Consider the following 14,903-nt stretch of genomic DNA (forward strand, 5'->3'; position numbering starts at 1 on the left):
GTATGGGAGGTGGGGCGAGAGTTCTGCAGACAGACTGGGCACCCGCCCTCCTCCCCTGCCTCCCCCAACACACAGACTGTCCCTTCTGTGATGACCATGCAGCTTTCTTAATGGAACACAATCGCTGAACTTGGTACATTTCAAGCACTTTAGCCTTCCAGGACACCAGACTGCTGATGAAAACCATCTTCCGTGGGCGCCATGTTAATGAGAGGCCAAATTTCATATGCTTGCAAACTTTCCCCCTGCCTCCTGCTGGACTGCACCCCGCCTCTCCTCCCCCGTGCCTCAATAAAAGGCTGCATCAGAGAGGGAGAGAGAGAGAGAGAGAGACAGAGAGACAGAGAGAGAGAGAGAGAGAGAGATTTCCATAATTTATAGTATGGGCATTTCACTGGGGACAAGCGCTAATCTGTACTTACCGATACATTTAAGAAAATGCATCCTCCTGCAAGCCTGCACCATTTATGACTCTTGGCACAAACCGCAATGCTCAGTCTTCAATTAAGGGACACCTTAGGGTTCATTATCACACAATCGCTCCCTGTGAACCATGCCAAATGCTGTTTTGGCACAGAGCTTGGAAGATGAATTAGAAGGAAGCCTTCTCTGTAATGCCCTCTCCCTAATTCCCTTTCCCATCATCAGCGTTTATGCCCTCCTCTGGCTCGACCCCTCCTTCCCTCCAAGTGGCTTTTACTATTCAATCTCTCAACGTCAACCTCGATTCTCTAGAGGTGTAGTTAAAGATGCCACATCTCCTTTTTGTCTTCCGGCTCTCAACAGGCCTCAGAATGGCTGCAGATGGGCTGCTCTCCACACCCCTTTTTGGCCTAAAGGAGCCACAGATGCTTTTTTTCCCCTCCTCTTAGAGCCTGGGGTAGAGAAAAGAAAAGGGACCAGAACTGGAAACACACACACACGAGAACGAGCCATAAGGAGGGGTCTGACAGGACCCTCCTAGCAGCACTGTGTCTGAGTGAAGAGACGCCTCCGTGCAGAGCGGCAGAGGCAGGGCACGTTCACAGTCGAGGGGAGAGCTGTGCTCCAAGCCGGGTGCTTCCATCAACGGGCAGGGAAGCAGGAGAAAAAGGAGTCGAAGGCCGATCCCCTGTGCTCCTCAGTAACCCTGCAGTCCAGGGCCCACACTGTCCCCGTGTGTCCTGAAACCACAGGACCCTCCACGGTGGTTTCAACCTATGGGTAAGGACACCCCCTTTCTGTTTCCTTAATGAAAACAGTGAAACAAAATGAGCACAGTCGCCGGCACTTTCCAGCTCTCTCAGCAGCTCAGGGTCCCACAGCCGGTCCAGGGCTGAGAGTAAACAGCACCCACACAGGGAGGGAGCAGACCGCGGGCCAGACTGACCGCGGGCCAGACTGACCGCTTCGGTCCCCACTTCTCAGGCGCACGTGTGGGGAGGTGCGTGGAAGGGAGAGGGCGAGCCGCGCTGACCCCCTTCAGTGAATCTTCCAGCTCCACTTGGGATGGCAGCACCTCTGCGCGAGGAACCTGGTGGTTGACTTCTTGGTGTCACACCCACATCAAGAGATGAGCAGATGTGACAGGTAAGAGGGGCTGAGGTAACCAAGGCTCTCAAGTCAAACTGTTAGATTATACGAAGCCATGAAGATAAAATCAGCTTAACGAAGTAGCTACAAACGTAGGCTGTGCACCAGCTAGGTCGGGCCGACGTAGCGCAAGACGATCGGCCGAGAGCGGCCAGAATCCTCGCCTTTATCTCAGGGGGCAGCGGGCAGGGGCAGCGGGAGGAACAAGCAAACGGAGAGCAAACAGACTAAAAACACTTTGCCCACAAGATGTCTTGTGGAAATTTTATTATGTAGAGTGTAAAATGAATTGTCAGTCCAATAAAAACACTTTTTTTAAAAAACAACATGCATAACATTTTCCAATTGCCTTTTTTAATAGTTAGACATTTCAAGCATTATAAGGAAAATAAGGAGAAAAACCCCAGACACTGTAACTTCAGTATATCTCAAACGGAATGTCCCCCAGGTCAATTGAAAAACGCAAGAAAAAATAGCTTCAATTCCGTTTTTCTTTCCTTTAAAAATACATGTTATCTGTACAAGATACACTACAGTAAACACTGGAAATCATATTATCCCTTTTATTAAATCAAAATTATTTAATTCATATTGTGGTTAATGCTAGATTTATTTATTCATCTAGTTAATTTGACAAATATTAAGAAAATATTTAAAAGAAAAAAGCAAAAAACACCTTGGAATTAAAAAATAGTTACTACATTTTTATGCGGTTTAATGTTCCACAGTGTTTGTTAAAAGTTATATTGAATTTATTTTTAATATTAAAAATAACAGTATTTATATTTCTGAGAGAATAGAGAAAGGTTTTTTTGTTTTGTTTTTAAAACAAGCTTGGAGGTCTTAGATACACAATTGCAATCGGTAGGTAATGGAGACATGAAAAAACGTCTGCTAAACACACAAACACATTTTTATATTATTACCCCTTTAGAACTCTAAGAAATTATACAAACCCTATAAAATGCCCCCTCCCGATCCCTGTTGGACAGCAATACAATTATCTGTCTCAATTCAGAATTCACATAATTAATTACAATACATAATAGTTCAGTTTTTAAAAAAATGCAATAAAACCAGACAGCCAAGATACAAGAAATTAGAAGTAAAACATTTAATGAATTTACACATTTAAGAATATTTAAATACTGTTTAAAATTTTTTTAAAGAATTTGTTACAAGCCACCTAAGACTTCCAAGCCACTTTCTGTTGCAACAGAAAAAACTGTAAATAAAAAGACACGCAAACAAAACAAAACAAAAACACACCATGTTGAAATGTCACTGCTCTGCGGCACATTCTGGTGCCCGAATTTGCAGGTATTGCTCCAAAAAGAATCCCAGAGCTTACACATTTGAAGTAACAAACAAAAATAACAAAACAAAAATTATCAGCAATTTTTAGTAACTGATTTTCCCGATTTTTAGAAAAATTCTGTTAATCTAAATATAGTGTTTCACAGAACAAAACAAAGGTTCTTCATCAAAAGGTTTGCAAATCTAAAAACCTCTGTTACAAATAGGTTTTGCTCACAATGGTTTCGGGGGGGGGAAAGGGAGCTGCAGGCCACTGTCCTACTGTTCCTGCGGAAGGAAGGGGGAGAGCAGTTAGTCTGACGGCGAGTTCTCAAGGGCCGGCCTGGGGTCGGGGGCTCTGTCTGCAGGGAGGTGACAGGAGCTGACACACACACACGCACGCACGCCCGCGGGCACACGCCATCCTTCCGGGCCTCGTCATGGGATCTGGCCCAGACAAAACCTCTCTCGTACAGGAGGCCCCGGGGCACCTCCTTCCACAGGGGGTGCTGGGCGGGGAGCGGGGAGTGAGCGAGTGATGCTTCTTCTCAGTCACCTACCACCCTGACACCTGTTCCCACCAGGCCCAGGCGCAGAGGGCCATTCTGGCAGTGAGATGAACGACTGGCCTTGGGTCCAGGGCCTGTGGTAACGGACACACTGTCCACAGGGACCTGACTGGCATCGGGTCGCCTGAAAAATGCACCTGAAATGTGACCTGCGGCAGTAGTTGGTCCTCTTCCGTGCATTTAGAAGAAAACCATTCTGGGCCTCTGACTAGACAGAGCCCTCCAGGTTTCCAGGCAGGGCCCAGCCTCCAGAGGCTGTGGACTAGCCCTGCTCCTGCGGCCCCTCACTGCTGACTGGGGACAAGCGTGACAGCCTGGCCACACCACGCTTTTCAAGAACAGGCCTGGGGAGTGACCCCAGTGCCAGTCCTGCTCCCTAGTCACATGCCACGCTGGCCCAGGGTCAGCTAAGTTTGCCACGCTCCTCTATAGCTGGGGGACCTGGGCTCCAGAGGAAGAAACTGAGTGCCACTCAGCACTGCGCTCTGGGTCTGGATTTGAGGGAAGATCAGGCTCGTCCTGGTAGGGGCTGCCCAAACAATTCCTCCACTTGGCTCAAACTTGTCCTGTCTGGGGCGAGGAGGGGGCCAGGGAGGCTGCCGCGGGGCACTCTTGCAGACGGCGGCCGTGCTGAGCAGTGCCGGGGCCCAAGCGGTTGGTTCCTCCACAGCCCAGGGGCCCTGTGCCCTGGCCCCGGGGTCAGGCACACACAGAAGGCTTGGCGGGGGCGGGGGGGGGGGGGTCAGGGTTGGTCTGGGAAGTCTTGGCAGTGCTGGTGATCGGCTACAGACCTGGCTGTGGGCCTGAGCTTGCCCTAATGTTTGCCCGTAGAATGCGACCTGCTGTCTGTAATACTCCGCCCAGGCCATTGTGTAGTCCGGCGGGGAGCTGGCCTGAGGAGCGGCGCTGGCAGCGTGACCTGATCGACAAAGCAAAGCACGGGTTACTGGGAGCAGGGACGCACTTGTGGGAGGCAAGGACACCGTGAGCCTGGAGGGATCCCTTCCCAAAGCCTCGGGGGCATCCGCAACCAGTGCCCGATGCTCAGCTCTCCCTCCAGACCCCTCAGCGAGCTGCGCCAGGACTGGTCTGCCCGAGCCCGGCTGCAGAAAGCGCGGTTATCAGTCTCTCCTCACCCAGTCCCCGCTCCACTCCTCCAAGACCTTCCTGTCTGTCTTCTCTCTCCAGAATCACATTCTCTGCATCTGTCTGCCTGTCCTGCCAGCTCCCAGTCAGTGCCCCAGGCCGGAGGGGGACGGGGAGGAGGGACGGCGAGAAAGCGGGTGCCCCGGCACGGGGGTGTGTGCACCTGCGCAGGGCATCCCGGCCCATGCGTGTCTGGGAATCTGGATGGGGGGCTCTGGGAAGACTTTCACCAGGTGCTCCAGGTGACGGTGACCTCCCTGACCCCCACCCTGGCCCCCAGAAGGGTACTGACCTAGTAATGATCCCAAACACAAGGTGAACATTTCTTTGACGGCCTATGACCTGAGCTCTTCCAACTAGCAAGTAACACCCTTCAGACTCAAGATACGTGAGACACCTCCTGCCAACAATACCCGAACATTCCGGTTCAGCAGTTTTGGGATTCACACCAGAGACTTCAGTACTAATTTTAAATGATTCACTTAGGGTTTTTTTGTTTTTGGTTGTTGTTATTAGGTTTCCTCCTCCTCTTTTTAAAAAGACTGGTTTAGTTAAGAAAACTGGCACAGTTAAGAGCTCACATTGGAAGAAAAACAACTCAGCACCCGTTCCGACCTTGGACTCCCTGCTCTGGGTGTCACCGTCCCCTTCCTCTTCACCTGTCCTGAAACGGCCAGAAAGAGCCGGGCAGCGGCAAGACCGCAAGGCAGTCACGAAACGGCTCCCGGCTGGTCTGAGTCCTAACCAAGCGGTTCTCAAGCGGACGGCCAAGGCCGGGACTGTCCCTGAGGGCAGGCGCCATGCCCTTCCGGGCCCTCTGGAGTCCAGAAGAGAAGCGCGAGGAGGGGTGGAGGATGGCAAAGGACAACCGCGCGTCTCCCCTGACAGGCACACGCGGGGAGAGGGCGGCAAAGGTAGACGCAGAGATCCGACTCACACAGGGAAAGCGAGAAAGAAAAAAAGGGGTCAGGGGACCACGGACTCTGAAGTCTACAGTCTCGGGGGCTCTGTGGCTGGGGAGCTGCTTGTTAAGAAGGCCAATGCACTCACTCTGTTTTTTGTAATAGTCTTCCCAGGCCTTGCTGTAGTCGGGCTGGCTGCTCTGCGGCTGGCTCTGCTGGCCTGGGCGAAGAACACAAAAGCAGTCAGGCCTTTGGGCTCCCGGGGCCTCAGCCCCCAGCCCGCAGGCTGCAGGCCCTGCTCTCTGCACTCACTCCCTTGCCCCTGTGGCCCGGGGTCGGTGGGGGGGGGGGGGCGCGGTGAGGAGCCAGGCCGACCCCCAAGAGGGCCTCCACTCAGGCCGGCGCGGCTGGGGCTGGCAGACAGCTGCCCCGCAAGGGCGACCAGCAGGCAGGGCCTCAACTCCCTTCAGTCGGGGACTGGGCTGCCACGAGCAGAGCCCCCGGGGCCAGAGTGCTGTCTGCGGCTCCCTGGATTGGCCTGCAAACCGACAAAGAATCCAAATGGCGCTGACCACTCCCTTTCCCTGGCCCTTCTTTTCAAGGACTGATTGCTTTGCCTTTGCACGAGAACTACAGGGGACACACAGGGAAAGTGTCCAGAGACTGCGCTAAAGATTACGACAGAAGACGGGGTACACACCTGACCCCCAGCCTCGCGCTTGTCCAGGGTGAGGGCGAGGACTTGTTGGGGGTCGTCCCCGCCCTCCTCTCCACATCACTGGGGGCAGAAAGGCTGGGCTGGGGGGAGCAGAGCAGCAGCCTGCCCAGGGGCACGGGGGGGGGCGGGGGGCGGGTAGTGTTTAAAAGACTTGACCACAGCGGGAAGTCGGGACCCTCCTTCTGCCGAGGGCCCCCCCCCCCAACATCCTTTCTTGTTAGAAACACAGCCTGCAGCAGGCAGGAAGGACGTGCTCAAAAACACATTTCAAGGCACAATGCTTTCCCCAAGAGTTAATTTCCTCAAGGCTGAGGAGGGGAGCAGGCACGAGGACAGTCGGTGTGTGGGGCGGGGACCCCTCCTCCCTGTACTGCGGCAGGACGGGACTCGGACCTGGACACTGGCGCCAGGAGAAGGCAAGGCCTGGGCAACGCGGCAGCAGGAACTGCCCCCTCAGACACGGAGGCTGTGGGCAAGTGGGATTTTTCTTCTAAACAAGCTTTCACTGACCAAAACCAATTCTCAATTCCCCCGAATGAACCCAGCGACACCACAGGTGAAGGCTGGTGCACTGGCTGCATTTTCTCCCGCTCAGCCCACGTGCCTTTGCCAACTCCTCGCCCGCCTGGCCTGAGGCGGCAGCGGAGCGGGCTCTGTGGGAACCGTCCCCCCGCAGGGAGATGGACGTGTCCCCTGCAGCCTCAACGGAAAGCCTCCCCACAGTCCAGGGCTTCTCCTGGCTCCTCTGTCCTGGGCGATGGGCACTGGGGAACCCTCTCTGGGTCGCCTCCCGCCCTGGGGGTGCCCTCTGATGGAACAGGAGGAAACAAAACACGCCCGGAATGCGGGATAAGTGAGCACAGTGAAATGGGGAGGGTAGAATCTGGGTGCTGTGTAGGTGTTCGTGTGAAGTTCTTTAAGATACTCTGCACGTTTAAGGTATTCCGTAAGAAAACAAGAAAGGGGGAAGGGAGGGAACAAACACAACCATGCAATTTCAGAGCTCACAAGTACTTTTGAAATCAAGTCCAAACCCTTCATTTCACAGATGACAGAACTGGAGCCCCAGAGAAGCGGGGACATGCCTCAGGCTGCCCAGCACTCCTCCAGACTCGTGGGGTGCTTCTCCAGCTGTGAACCTGACCAGGCGCCCCGGGGCAGGGTCCCACACCCAGCACTCTGCTCAAGGGGAAAGGGGTAGAACCCCGGGCCCAGCCCCTTGTGGGCAAAGCTGCAGCGCGGGTCCTGCAGCCTGGCGCGCCGCAGACGTGCTGAAGAGCGCTTTCCAAACCCCACCAGGCTGGCCCTTCACACGTCAAAAGAACCTAAGGTAAGGTTTTTGTTTTGTTTTTGTTTTTGTTTGGAAGGCTGTGCAAGATGGGCTCTACCAGCAGTAAAACTCAAGAATGACTCCTGAAGCTGACGTGGGGGCCGGAGAGTGGGAGGGGGTTTAATTCCAACGAGAACCTTCTCTTTTACAATCAGTTTTCATAGAGAGCAAATTCTCTAATCGTGCGCTTTCTGGAAGTTCAGGAGATAAGAGAGTCCGTTTCTAAGATGGTGCTGGGGAGGAGAGAGGGAGAAGGCCACCTTGAGGCCAGAGGAGGGGAGCAGGCGGGGCACCCATTAGGCGGGGCTGCTGGAAGAGGCGGTGGGAGGGGCCGAGAGGCAGGAGGGGCTCAGGTCAAACCACACCCTCAGGGCCCACAGGCCTTTCGGACCCATTTCTGGGGGACCAGAGTGACGGAAGGCTGCAGCTCTGAGAAGGACGGAGTAGGTGGGAAAGAAAGGCCTGAGAAGGTGGGCCAGGAGAGAGGCGGGCCCCCTGTCCCCGCCCAGCTGGAGATGCGCCCAGCAGGCCTGTCCCCGGGGGCATCCCACCTCCTCCCGAGTCACTTACTTGGAACCTGCTGTGTGGGCTGCTGCCACGCCTGGTAGGTGCTGCCCCAGCCCTGGGTCAGAAAGGCCGGAGGACCACTGCGGAGGACAAGAGCCACTCATTCCAGGGCAGGCCACACCCCGCCCCTGGCCCCGGTCCGCCCGCCCGCCCCCCAGGCAAGCACAATGCTCTCTGCCGGAGAAGCGGGCAGGACAGAGTAAAGGCAGCCCACCCACCTCACAGGGGCGCTGTGAGGGTTTCCATTCACTTTAGCAGCAATGTTTGGGAAGCACCCTGAGCTCCTTGGAGGAAAGGTGCTGAAAGAAAGTGGAAAACAGTGACAACGGCTGGGGACCCAACAACGGCTTTTGCAAAAACAAACAAACAAACAAACAAAACCCCCTCCCGCCACCCAGCCCCAGGGCGGTAAGCTCTCCTTGGGGATGCTGGCGGGACCAGAAGACCCACCGCCCTCTGGGAAGGCTCTCGTCCCAGCACTGGTCAGTGAGCAACAGACAGGCCAGAGGGACCGCCAGTGAGAGAGAAGGAGAGGAGTCCTGCCCACACCCAGAACTTCCGGCTTTCGGCTGGCACTCCCTGGAAATAGCTGGAAAAGGAGGACCCTTGGGGGGAGTGAGTTCTTCCAGTCAAGAAAAGACTCACTTTTGATGCGGCGCGGCAGGTGGCTGGCTGAAGGGGCTCTGTCCGAAGGCTCCGGGTGCTCCGAGACTGGTACCCTGTCAGGGCACAGAGGGAACTCTCACCTCCTGTCGGCTGCACCTGCACCCTCTGCCCAGGCCCGCCCCGAGGCAAACCACAGCTTTCGGGGAGAGAGACAAGTGAAGTAAAGATACCCTACGGCACTCGCACTAGCCTTCCTTGCCCACAGTGGGCTTTATTCGCAGAAACAGCTTCTGCCCCTTGAGTGACCGATACCACCACACAACCAATACTGGCACCACCACAACTGCCCTAGCATGTCACCCTGGGGGTAGGGACCAACCTGCTGACTCTCCCGTCAATTTAGGCTGGCCCACAGCTTTCTGCCATTCTACGTCCCCTTTGAGGTGAGCAGTGGCCAATCTGTCCTCCATCAACACTCCCTTTCTTTATCTGCTTTGAGGTGCCTGAAACTAAAGCCAGAGTCAATGAACGCTGCCTGCAGGGCTGGCCGCCAGGGCGATGCCAGTGGGAGTTCAGGGGCAGTGCTGGGGGAAGGCTGCCGCCCCTGGCTGCTCATCTACGCCTGCAGGGCCAACGGCTCGGGGCCTGAGCTGCGGTGGCCTGGGCGAGCTCTGCGCGTCTGGGCCTGGCCCTGGTGTCCCTGCGCCCCGACCTTCCCCCTCAGCAAAGTGGGAGGGAGCTGTTGCCCTCACATCACGTGAGGACCGAGAGCCACAGGAAGTACAAGGTTCTGGGGAGAAACAGGTGCCTTGGACATCCAAATGAAAACCCAGCTACTATTAGGCCAGGTGGGGAAAGGACCTTGTACGTACGCCAACTTTCTCATCTATGAGATGTCTGGCCAGCTCAATCTGTTGAGGAACCCCCCTGATGGTGAATATCCGCAGGTTGGGGTCCGTGTTGGGAGGGGGGTTCCGCTGAAGCTCCACGTGTGCTCCTGACTGCTGGTTTATGCTTTTGATGTTCTCACCCCCTGTGGGCAGGAGGACACAGAAGAATAAGTGGCTACAGTTGTCTCCTCCAGAGGAGGAATGGGTATTTTCTGCACACCAGCGCTCGTCCTAAGAGTAGACAAGTACTTTCCATTTATACTTTAAAACGGCTCTTGTAAAAACTAGAGCTGTCTCATTTGTGAAGCCAGACTTGTGAAGCAAAGCTGAGGCGCAATGACACCACGTGGCACCAGCTGGTCTCCGTCTCAGTGTCCTATGCAGAGGTCTGGAGTGGCCCAGAAACCAGGTCTGGGCCTTGGCCCACAGATTTGCACACAATGAGCTCAGCTCCGGAGAAGGCACTTCATCCTTCTCAGCATGAGAATGGTGACCTGATGGCCCCTCCATGGCACAATGGGGGCCTTCAGCCCCGGTGTGGGCCACCGCACTGCTGTCTCCCGCCCTCCACAGGTCAAACAGACGGCCACAGGCCCCAACAATACCCAGAGCCCACTCAGGCCTTTAATATCCCATCCTGTCTCTTCTCAAGTCTCTGCTTCCTCCGTGGGTGGGGGACAGGTCTAGACAGAGCGGCAGCCCGAGAATGGAGGTCACAGAGGCCTGGGTGGAGCGGGGCTAATGAAAATGTAGTTGGACTCTTTGAAAAACCTGTGAGAGTCCCAGTCTCTTAATGAAATTTGCATAACAAAAGCTCCATCAGTGTAACAATGGTTTGATTCTTCTCTTCAAATTTCACAGAACTTACAGATCAGCTCTGCTCAACTGGGTTGGCGGAGCCAGCATTCAAGGAAAACTTGGAGCACAGAGTTTTGCAGAACTGGAAAAAGATGACGTGTGTAAAATCTGGTGCAGGGTACCAGGGAGCCCCAAAGGGTCAAAGCGAAGACTAAAGGCCAGTCTCTGTGTCACCCCTCCCCACCAAGAGTCGAAACTAAGCTGCAGTGACATTTCTCATTTCATTGTACACGTCCACAATCCTTCAAACTCCCAACCTGCCCTCCACCCGCCCTGCTGGAAAGCCACGTCTGAACAAAAGCATCAAGGAGTAGGTAAGTAAGGGAGCAGGCACGGCCCTCTCATCCAGAAAGCATGGTGGGATTCTAGGAGGGTCAGGATGCAAAGATGGAGCCTGGGTCCGGCCATTCTTCCTGAAGGCAGCGTGAGTGGCCCTCACACCGTAGTAAGGAAACCAGGAGACTGTCGGCATTCAAGAAAGCTTGGTTCAAACGTTACTCTGGGTAGGATGTTAGCTTGGTTTAGGGTAGTTTTAAATTTAAAAGCGAATTAAAAAAAAGAAAAGCCCAGCAGACCAAAGTGTTGTATGCATGGTTTTCTTAAAGATCTGCTGCAGTTTAAGGGAGGTGTCCCTACATTTTCTACCTTGAGCAAACACGTGGTCTCGGGGGCAGCACCAGCCAAGGCAAGAAAGTCGCAGAGGGCTTCCCTGGTGGCGCAGTGGTTGAGAATCTGCCTGCCAATGCAGGGGACACGGGTTCGAGCCCTGGTCTGGGAAGATCCCACATGCCGTGGAGCAACTAAGCCCATGCGCCACAGCTACTGAGCCTGCGCGTCTGGGGCCTGTGCCCCGCAACGGGAGAGCCCGCGACGGTGAGAGGCCTGCGCACCGCGATGAGGAGTGGCCCCCGCTTGCCGCAACTAGAGAAAGCCCTCGCACAGAAACGAAGATCCAACACAGCCAAAAATAAATAAATAAAATAAATAAATTAAAAAAAAAAAAAGAAAGTCGCAGAAAGTCTTCAGCAGCTTCACTTTGCTTCCAGGTACGTGCAAGCCCCTCCCAGCCCCACAATTACCGACCTTTACTCAGGTCATGAATTTTACCTCCTTTGCATCATGAAAAGTAAGCAGCTTCGCTCCTAGGCAAGAGTGTTCTGGGGGAGCGGCGAAGAGCTAAGAATAGGCGGAGACCTTCCCACTGCACACCCAGCACTTGAAGGGACCCCCACCCCACCCTCTGCCCAGACCACTCGGTCCCGGAGACAAAAGCACAGAAGGGCGCGCGTGTCTGGAACAGAGAAGCCCACGGGCCCAGACCGGCTCCCCTCCATCCGGCACTTGGACCGGCAGCCCCAGACTCCTCCCCGAGGCCTCAGGCCCGTGCTAATAAGGCGAGGAGGCACTGCAAACTGCATGGGGCCGGAAGGAGTTAATTTAAGTTCATCTTCCTTCAGAATGAGGCCACCAGCCTGGCACACGGTAGCTGTCTGCAGGCCCACTCAGCAGCCTGCTCCGTTCTTCCACCTGATGGGGGGCAGAAGCGGCCCACCCACGGCCCCGGCTGGATGTGAAATCGTAAAGCAATTAATCAAACCTGCTAAAAGGCTTGGCTGACAAGAGCAGGGCTGGCCACACTATCTGTCACTATTGCTGTATTTATCATGGAAATCCAGCAGGGGCCCAGGGAGGTGCAGCGTCTGTCCGAGGGCTGCAGGGCCTGCCTGCGTGTGGCTCCCCTCACCCCGCGCCTTTCCCAAGAAACAGGAAGACCTCATACCCAGCCCCTGGGGCGGGGAGTTACAGAAAGACCCCTGCTCCTGCCTGAACGAAACTTAGCCTGGCTTCCCAAGGCTGCTACTGGAGCACCAGGACACAGCATCGGTTACCGCTACGTTCTGCTGTCTCTTCCCTCCGGGGATCGCTCAGGATGACTTTGTAGAGGACAAACTATGAGCGACTGTCCTGTGAGCACCGAGGTTTCACTGACTAGGAGGAACTGTCGCAGTGAAGACAGCAAGGCTCTGCCAGGTCTGGAGCAGACACTTCCCATGAAAACCTCGTTGACAAAACGGTTCTCAAAAAGCACAGAAAAACCTAGATCTGATTCTCGAACTCCAGGCATCAGCTGGATTTAACCTCATGGCAGCAGGCCAGCTGATGGTCTGGGCAGCACGTCTGACTTATCGCAGCATTTGGGCAGCCAACAATGTCCATTAAACACCTCCCAGCATGTACGCCCTGCCAGAAAATTAAAACAAACCTACGTCGTTCCTACCACCTCTGAGAGGTTAACCACCCAAGAGACAACACAGATACAGGAGATAAACGTTTTAAAAGAGCATAAAACACACACTGTCCGAGAGTGGGACGGAGTGCAGATTCTGGGAGGTGAACGAGGGGGACAGGAGGAATTCCAGCCCCGTGCCCGCTCGTGAGGCCGTGCCACGGCAGCCTCAGCTTTCTGCTGGTGAAGACGTTCCCAGGTCAGTTTCCACGGGATGCTAGCACCCCTCCAACAGCTAAGAGATGTCTGGTGATCACAGAAATTGGGGAAACTCTAGGGAGAAAACTGTATTTATTTCTTCCATATGTCGTCAAACACATACAAAGGGAATAAACAGGCAAATACAAAAACCCAATGCTGAACATGAGTTTCCTGCCAGGTCAAGGGCTTTGCTTAGAGAGCAGAGAAGCTGAGCCACCGCTCCAGGGGCCCCAGACCTGCTCTCAGCAGCCTTCCTTGGCCGAGGCCAGCCCAGGTGAGCCCAGGTGAGCCCAGCTGAGCCCAGGTGAGCCCAGGCCAGCCCGCAACAGTGGTCTAGAAGCCTGTCTGCTCCCTCCCTCGCTGTTCACTGAAGGGCAGGAAGGAGCCACGTTAGCCGTTAACGAGGGTTCCCACCTAACGTTCTCGAAAACGCCTAGAAACAACTAACAAATCAATTTTTATTTCCCTCCACAGGGTGCCTGAGACTCACGGTAAATATGTCGAAAAGATAAAAACCACTTTCACATGTTGTGTCAATAGAGAACAAATACCCAAATCCAGTAAGGAAAAAAGTGACGCACTTGTCAGAAAGCAATCTTTGCTTGAGGAAATTATCTTAACGGTTCCTCTAGGCTCCCTGGAGGTGAGTTAATCACCAATCAGTCGATCGACAAACATTCAGAGGCCCCTCACCTGTTCAGGGTGCCTCTTCAACAACCTAAGCTGCTTCCATAGGCAGCGGGTCTTCCTGACCATCTGTTTACACGCTGCTGTAATGAAGTACTGGCTTTGCCCCATTCATGAGAAGGCCCATGCAGAGGACGGTTCCTGCAGAAGGCAGCGGATGCCTCGGACCTGGCCCCTCAGTCAAGTGCAGCAAACAGAAGGAACTCTGTGCTTCAAAGGTATTGGACGTGGCCTGTCTGCTCTCAGGCCAAACACCTGGAAGGGGAACGCCGAACTCCAGCGACCGCCTCTTACCTTTGCCTATGACGAGGCCGCACTTATCTGCCGGCACTGTGTAGGTTATCTCCTGGATGCCACCAGGGGTTCCCACGCTCCAGTCACCGCGGCCACGGCCTCTTCCTCTGGCTACCGCCAGGCCTCCGAAGCCATCTCTTTCCTGGGAAGGAAGCAAAGCTCAGGTGACATTTCTGTCACTGCCAACCTCCGGGGAAGAGGTTAAGTGACAGGATGTAATCAATGCCACGCATTAGAACCTGAGCACCTTTCCACAGTTCAGATTCTGAAGTGCTCTTTACAAGTAGAATTAACACAAATCACAGGCGCATTCAAGGAGACGTGCGCGGATAAATCACGTGGTTACATAAACAGCACAAACACACCCAACTAAAACAGGCAGTCAGATATAAATTCCTAAGTCTGAAGCCCAGTGCCCTTATCCCTGGAGTTTTAATTACTGGGCCTTAATCTACAGGCATCAGGAGCTGGTTTTCTTCTCAATGCTGGGCCTACCAGAAACCAGATATTAGATGCTACAGAGCTATGAGCTTTTGAAAGTGACACGTGAGTAGCAAGGATGACTTCTGACCCTCCCCCGACAAAGCTGCTATAGAGGACAACTCAGACACCGCTCTAAGAGTCAGACTACCCTGCAGTTCAACCAGCAAAAAGAATAAAAGGGTTTCAAAGAGAAACTGGTTGTCTCGCTCCCCAAGAGAGGGAGGAACAAGCCAGGCCCATCCGCCCACGGTCCGGGGCTGGAGAAGTCTCCCGACTTATTCTCACAGTTTCCCCACCGGAGAGCGAAACCCACATCCAACACCTAAGCGAGGAAGATTCCGTTCATTCGAGGGCAAAACACCCCATTCCAGCCTCTGTCCTTTGAGTCACTTTGGAGCAGCAGCATTTAAAATCTTGTAAAGCTTGAGGGCAAACCTGGTCAAGCTGAGGGCTCCTTCACGGAAGGGAGAAGCTGAGCGGGCGTTCGGCACAGCCTG

General features: G+C 54.3%; 1 protein-coding gene across 3 annotated transcripts in view; it reads right to left on the reverse strand.

Annotated features, from left to right (window-relative positions):
• Positions 1 to 1,800: 1,800 nt before the first annotated feature.
• The window catches only part of FUBP3 (far upstream element binding protein 3), a 49,522-nt gene continuing 36,419 nt past the window's right edge, over positions 1,801 to 14,903 (reverse strand). For 2 of the 3 annotated variants that reach the window (XM_068552290.1, XM_068552289.1), the window contains exons 12-19: positions 13,924 to 14,065; positions 9,579 to 9,739; positions 8,746 to 8,819; positions 8,319 to 8,399; positions 8,104 to 8,180; positions 5,634 to 5,705; positions 4,229 to 4,356; positions 1,801 to 3,156 (exon numbers count right to left, since the gene is read on the reverse strand). In XM_068552290.1, coding sequence (XP_068408391.1) covers positions 3,148 to 3,156; positions 4,229 to 4,356; positions 5,634 to 5,705; positions 8,104 to 8,180; positions 8,319 to 8,399; positions 8,746 to 8,819; positions 9,579 to 9,739; positions 13,924 to 14,065 — 744 coding nt within the window. In that variant the 3' untranslated portion in view covers positions 1,801 to 3,147. The remainder of the gene's footprint in view (positions 3,157 to 4,228; positions 4,357 to 5,633; positions 5,706 to 8,103; positions 8,181 to 8,318; positions 8,400 to 8,745; positions 8,820 to 9,578; positions 9,740 to 13,923; positions 14,066 to 14,903) is intronic. The other variant, XM_068552291.1, reaches the window with a different exon arrangement.

Source organism: Eschrichtius robustus, chromosome 10 (genome assembly GCF_028021215.1).
Source record: "Eschrichtius robustus isolate mEscRob2 chromosome 10, mEscRob2.pri, whole genome shotgun sequence".
Classification (NCBI taxonomy): Eukaryota; Metazoa; Chordata; class Mammalia; order Artiodactyla; family Eschrichtiidae; genus Eschrichtius; species Eschrichtius robustus.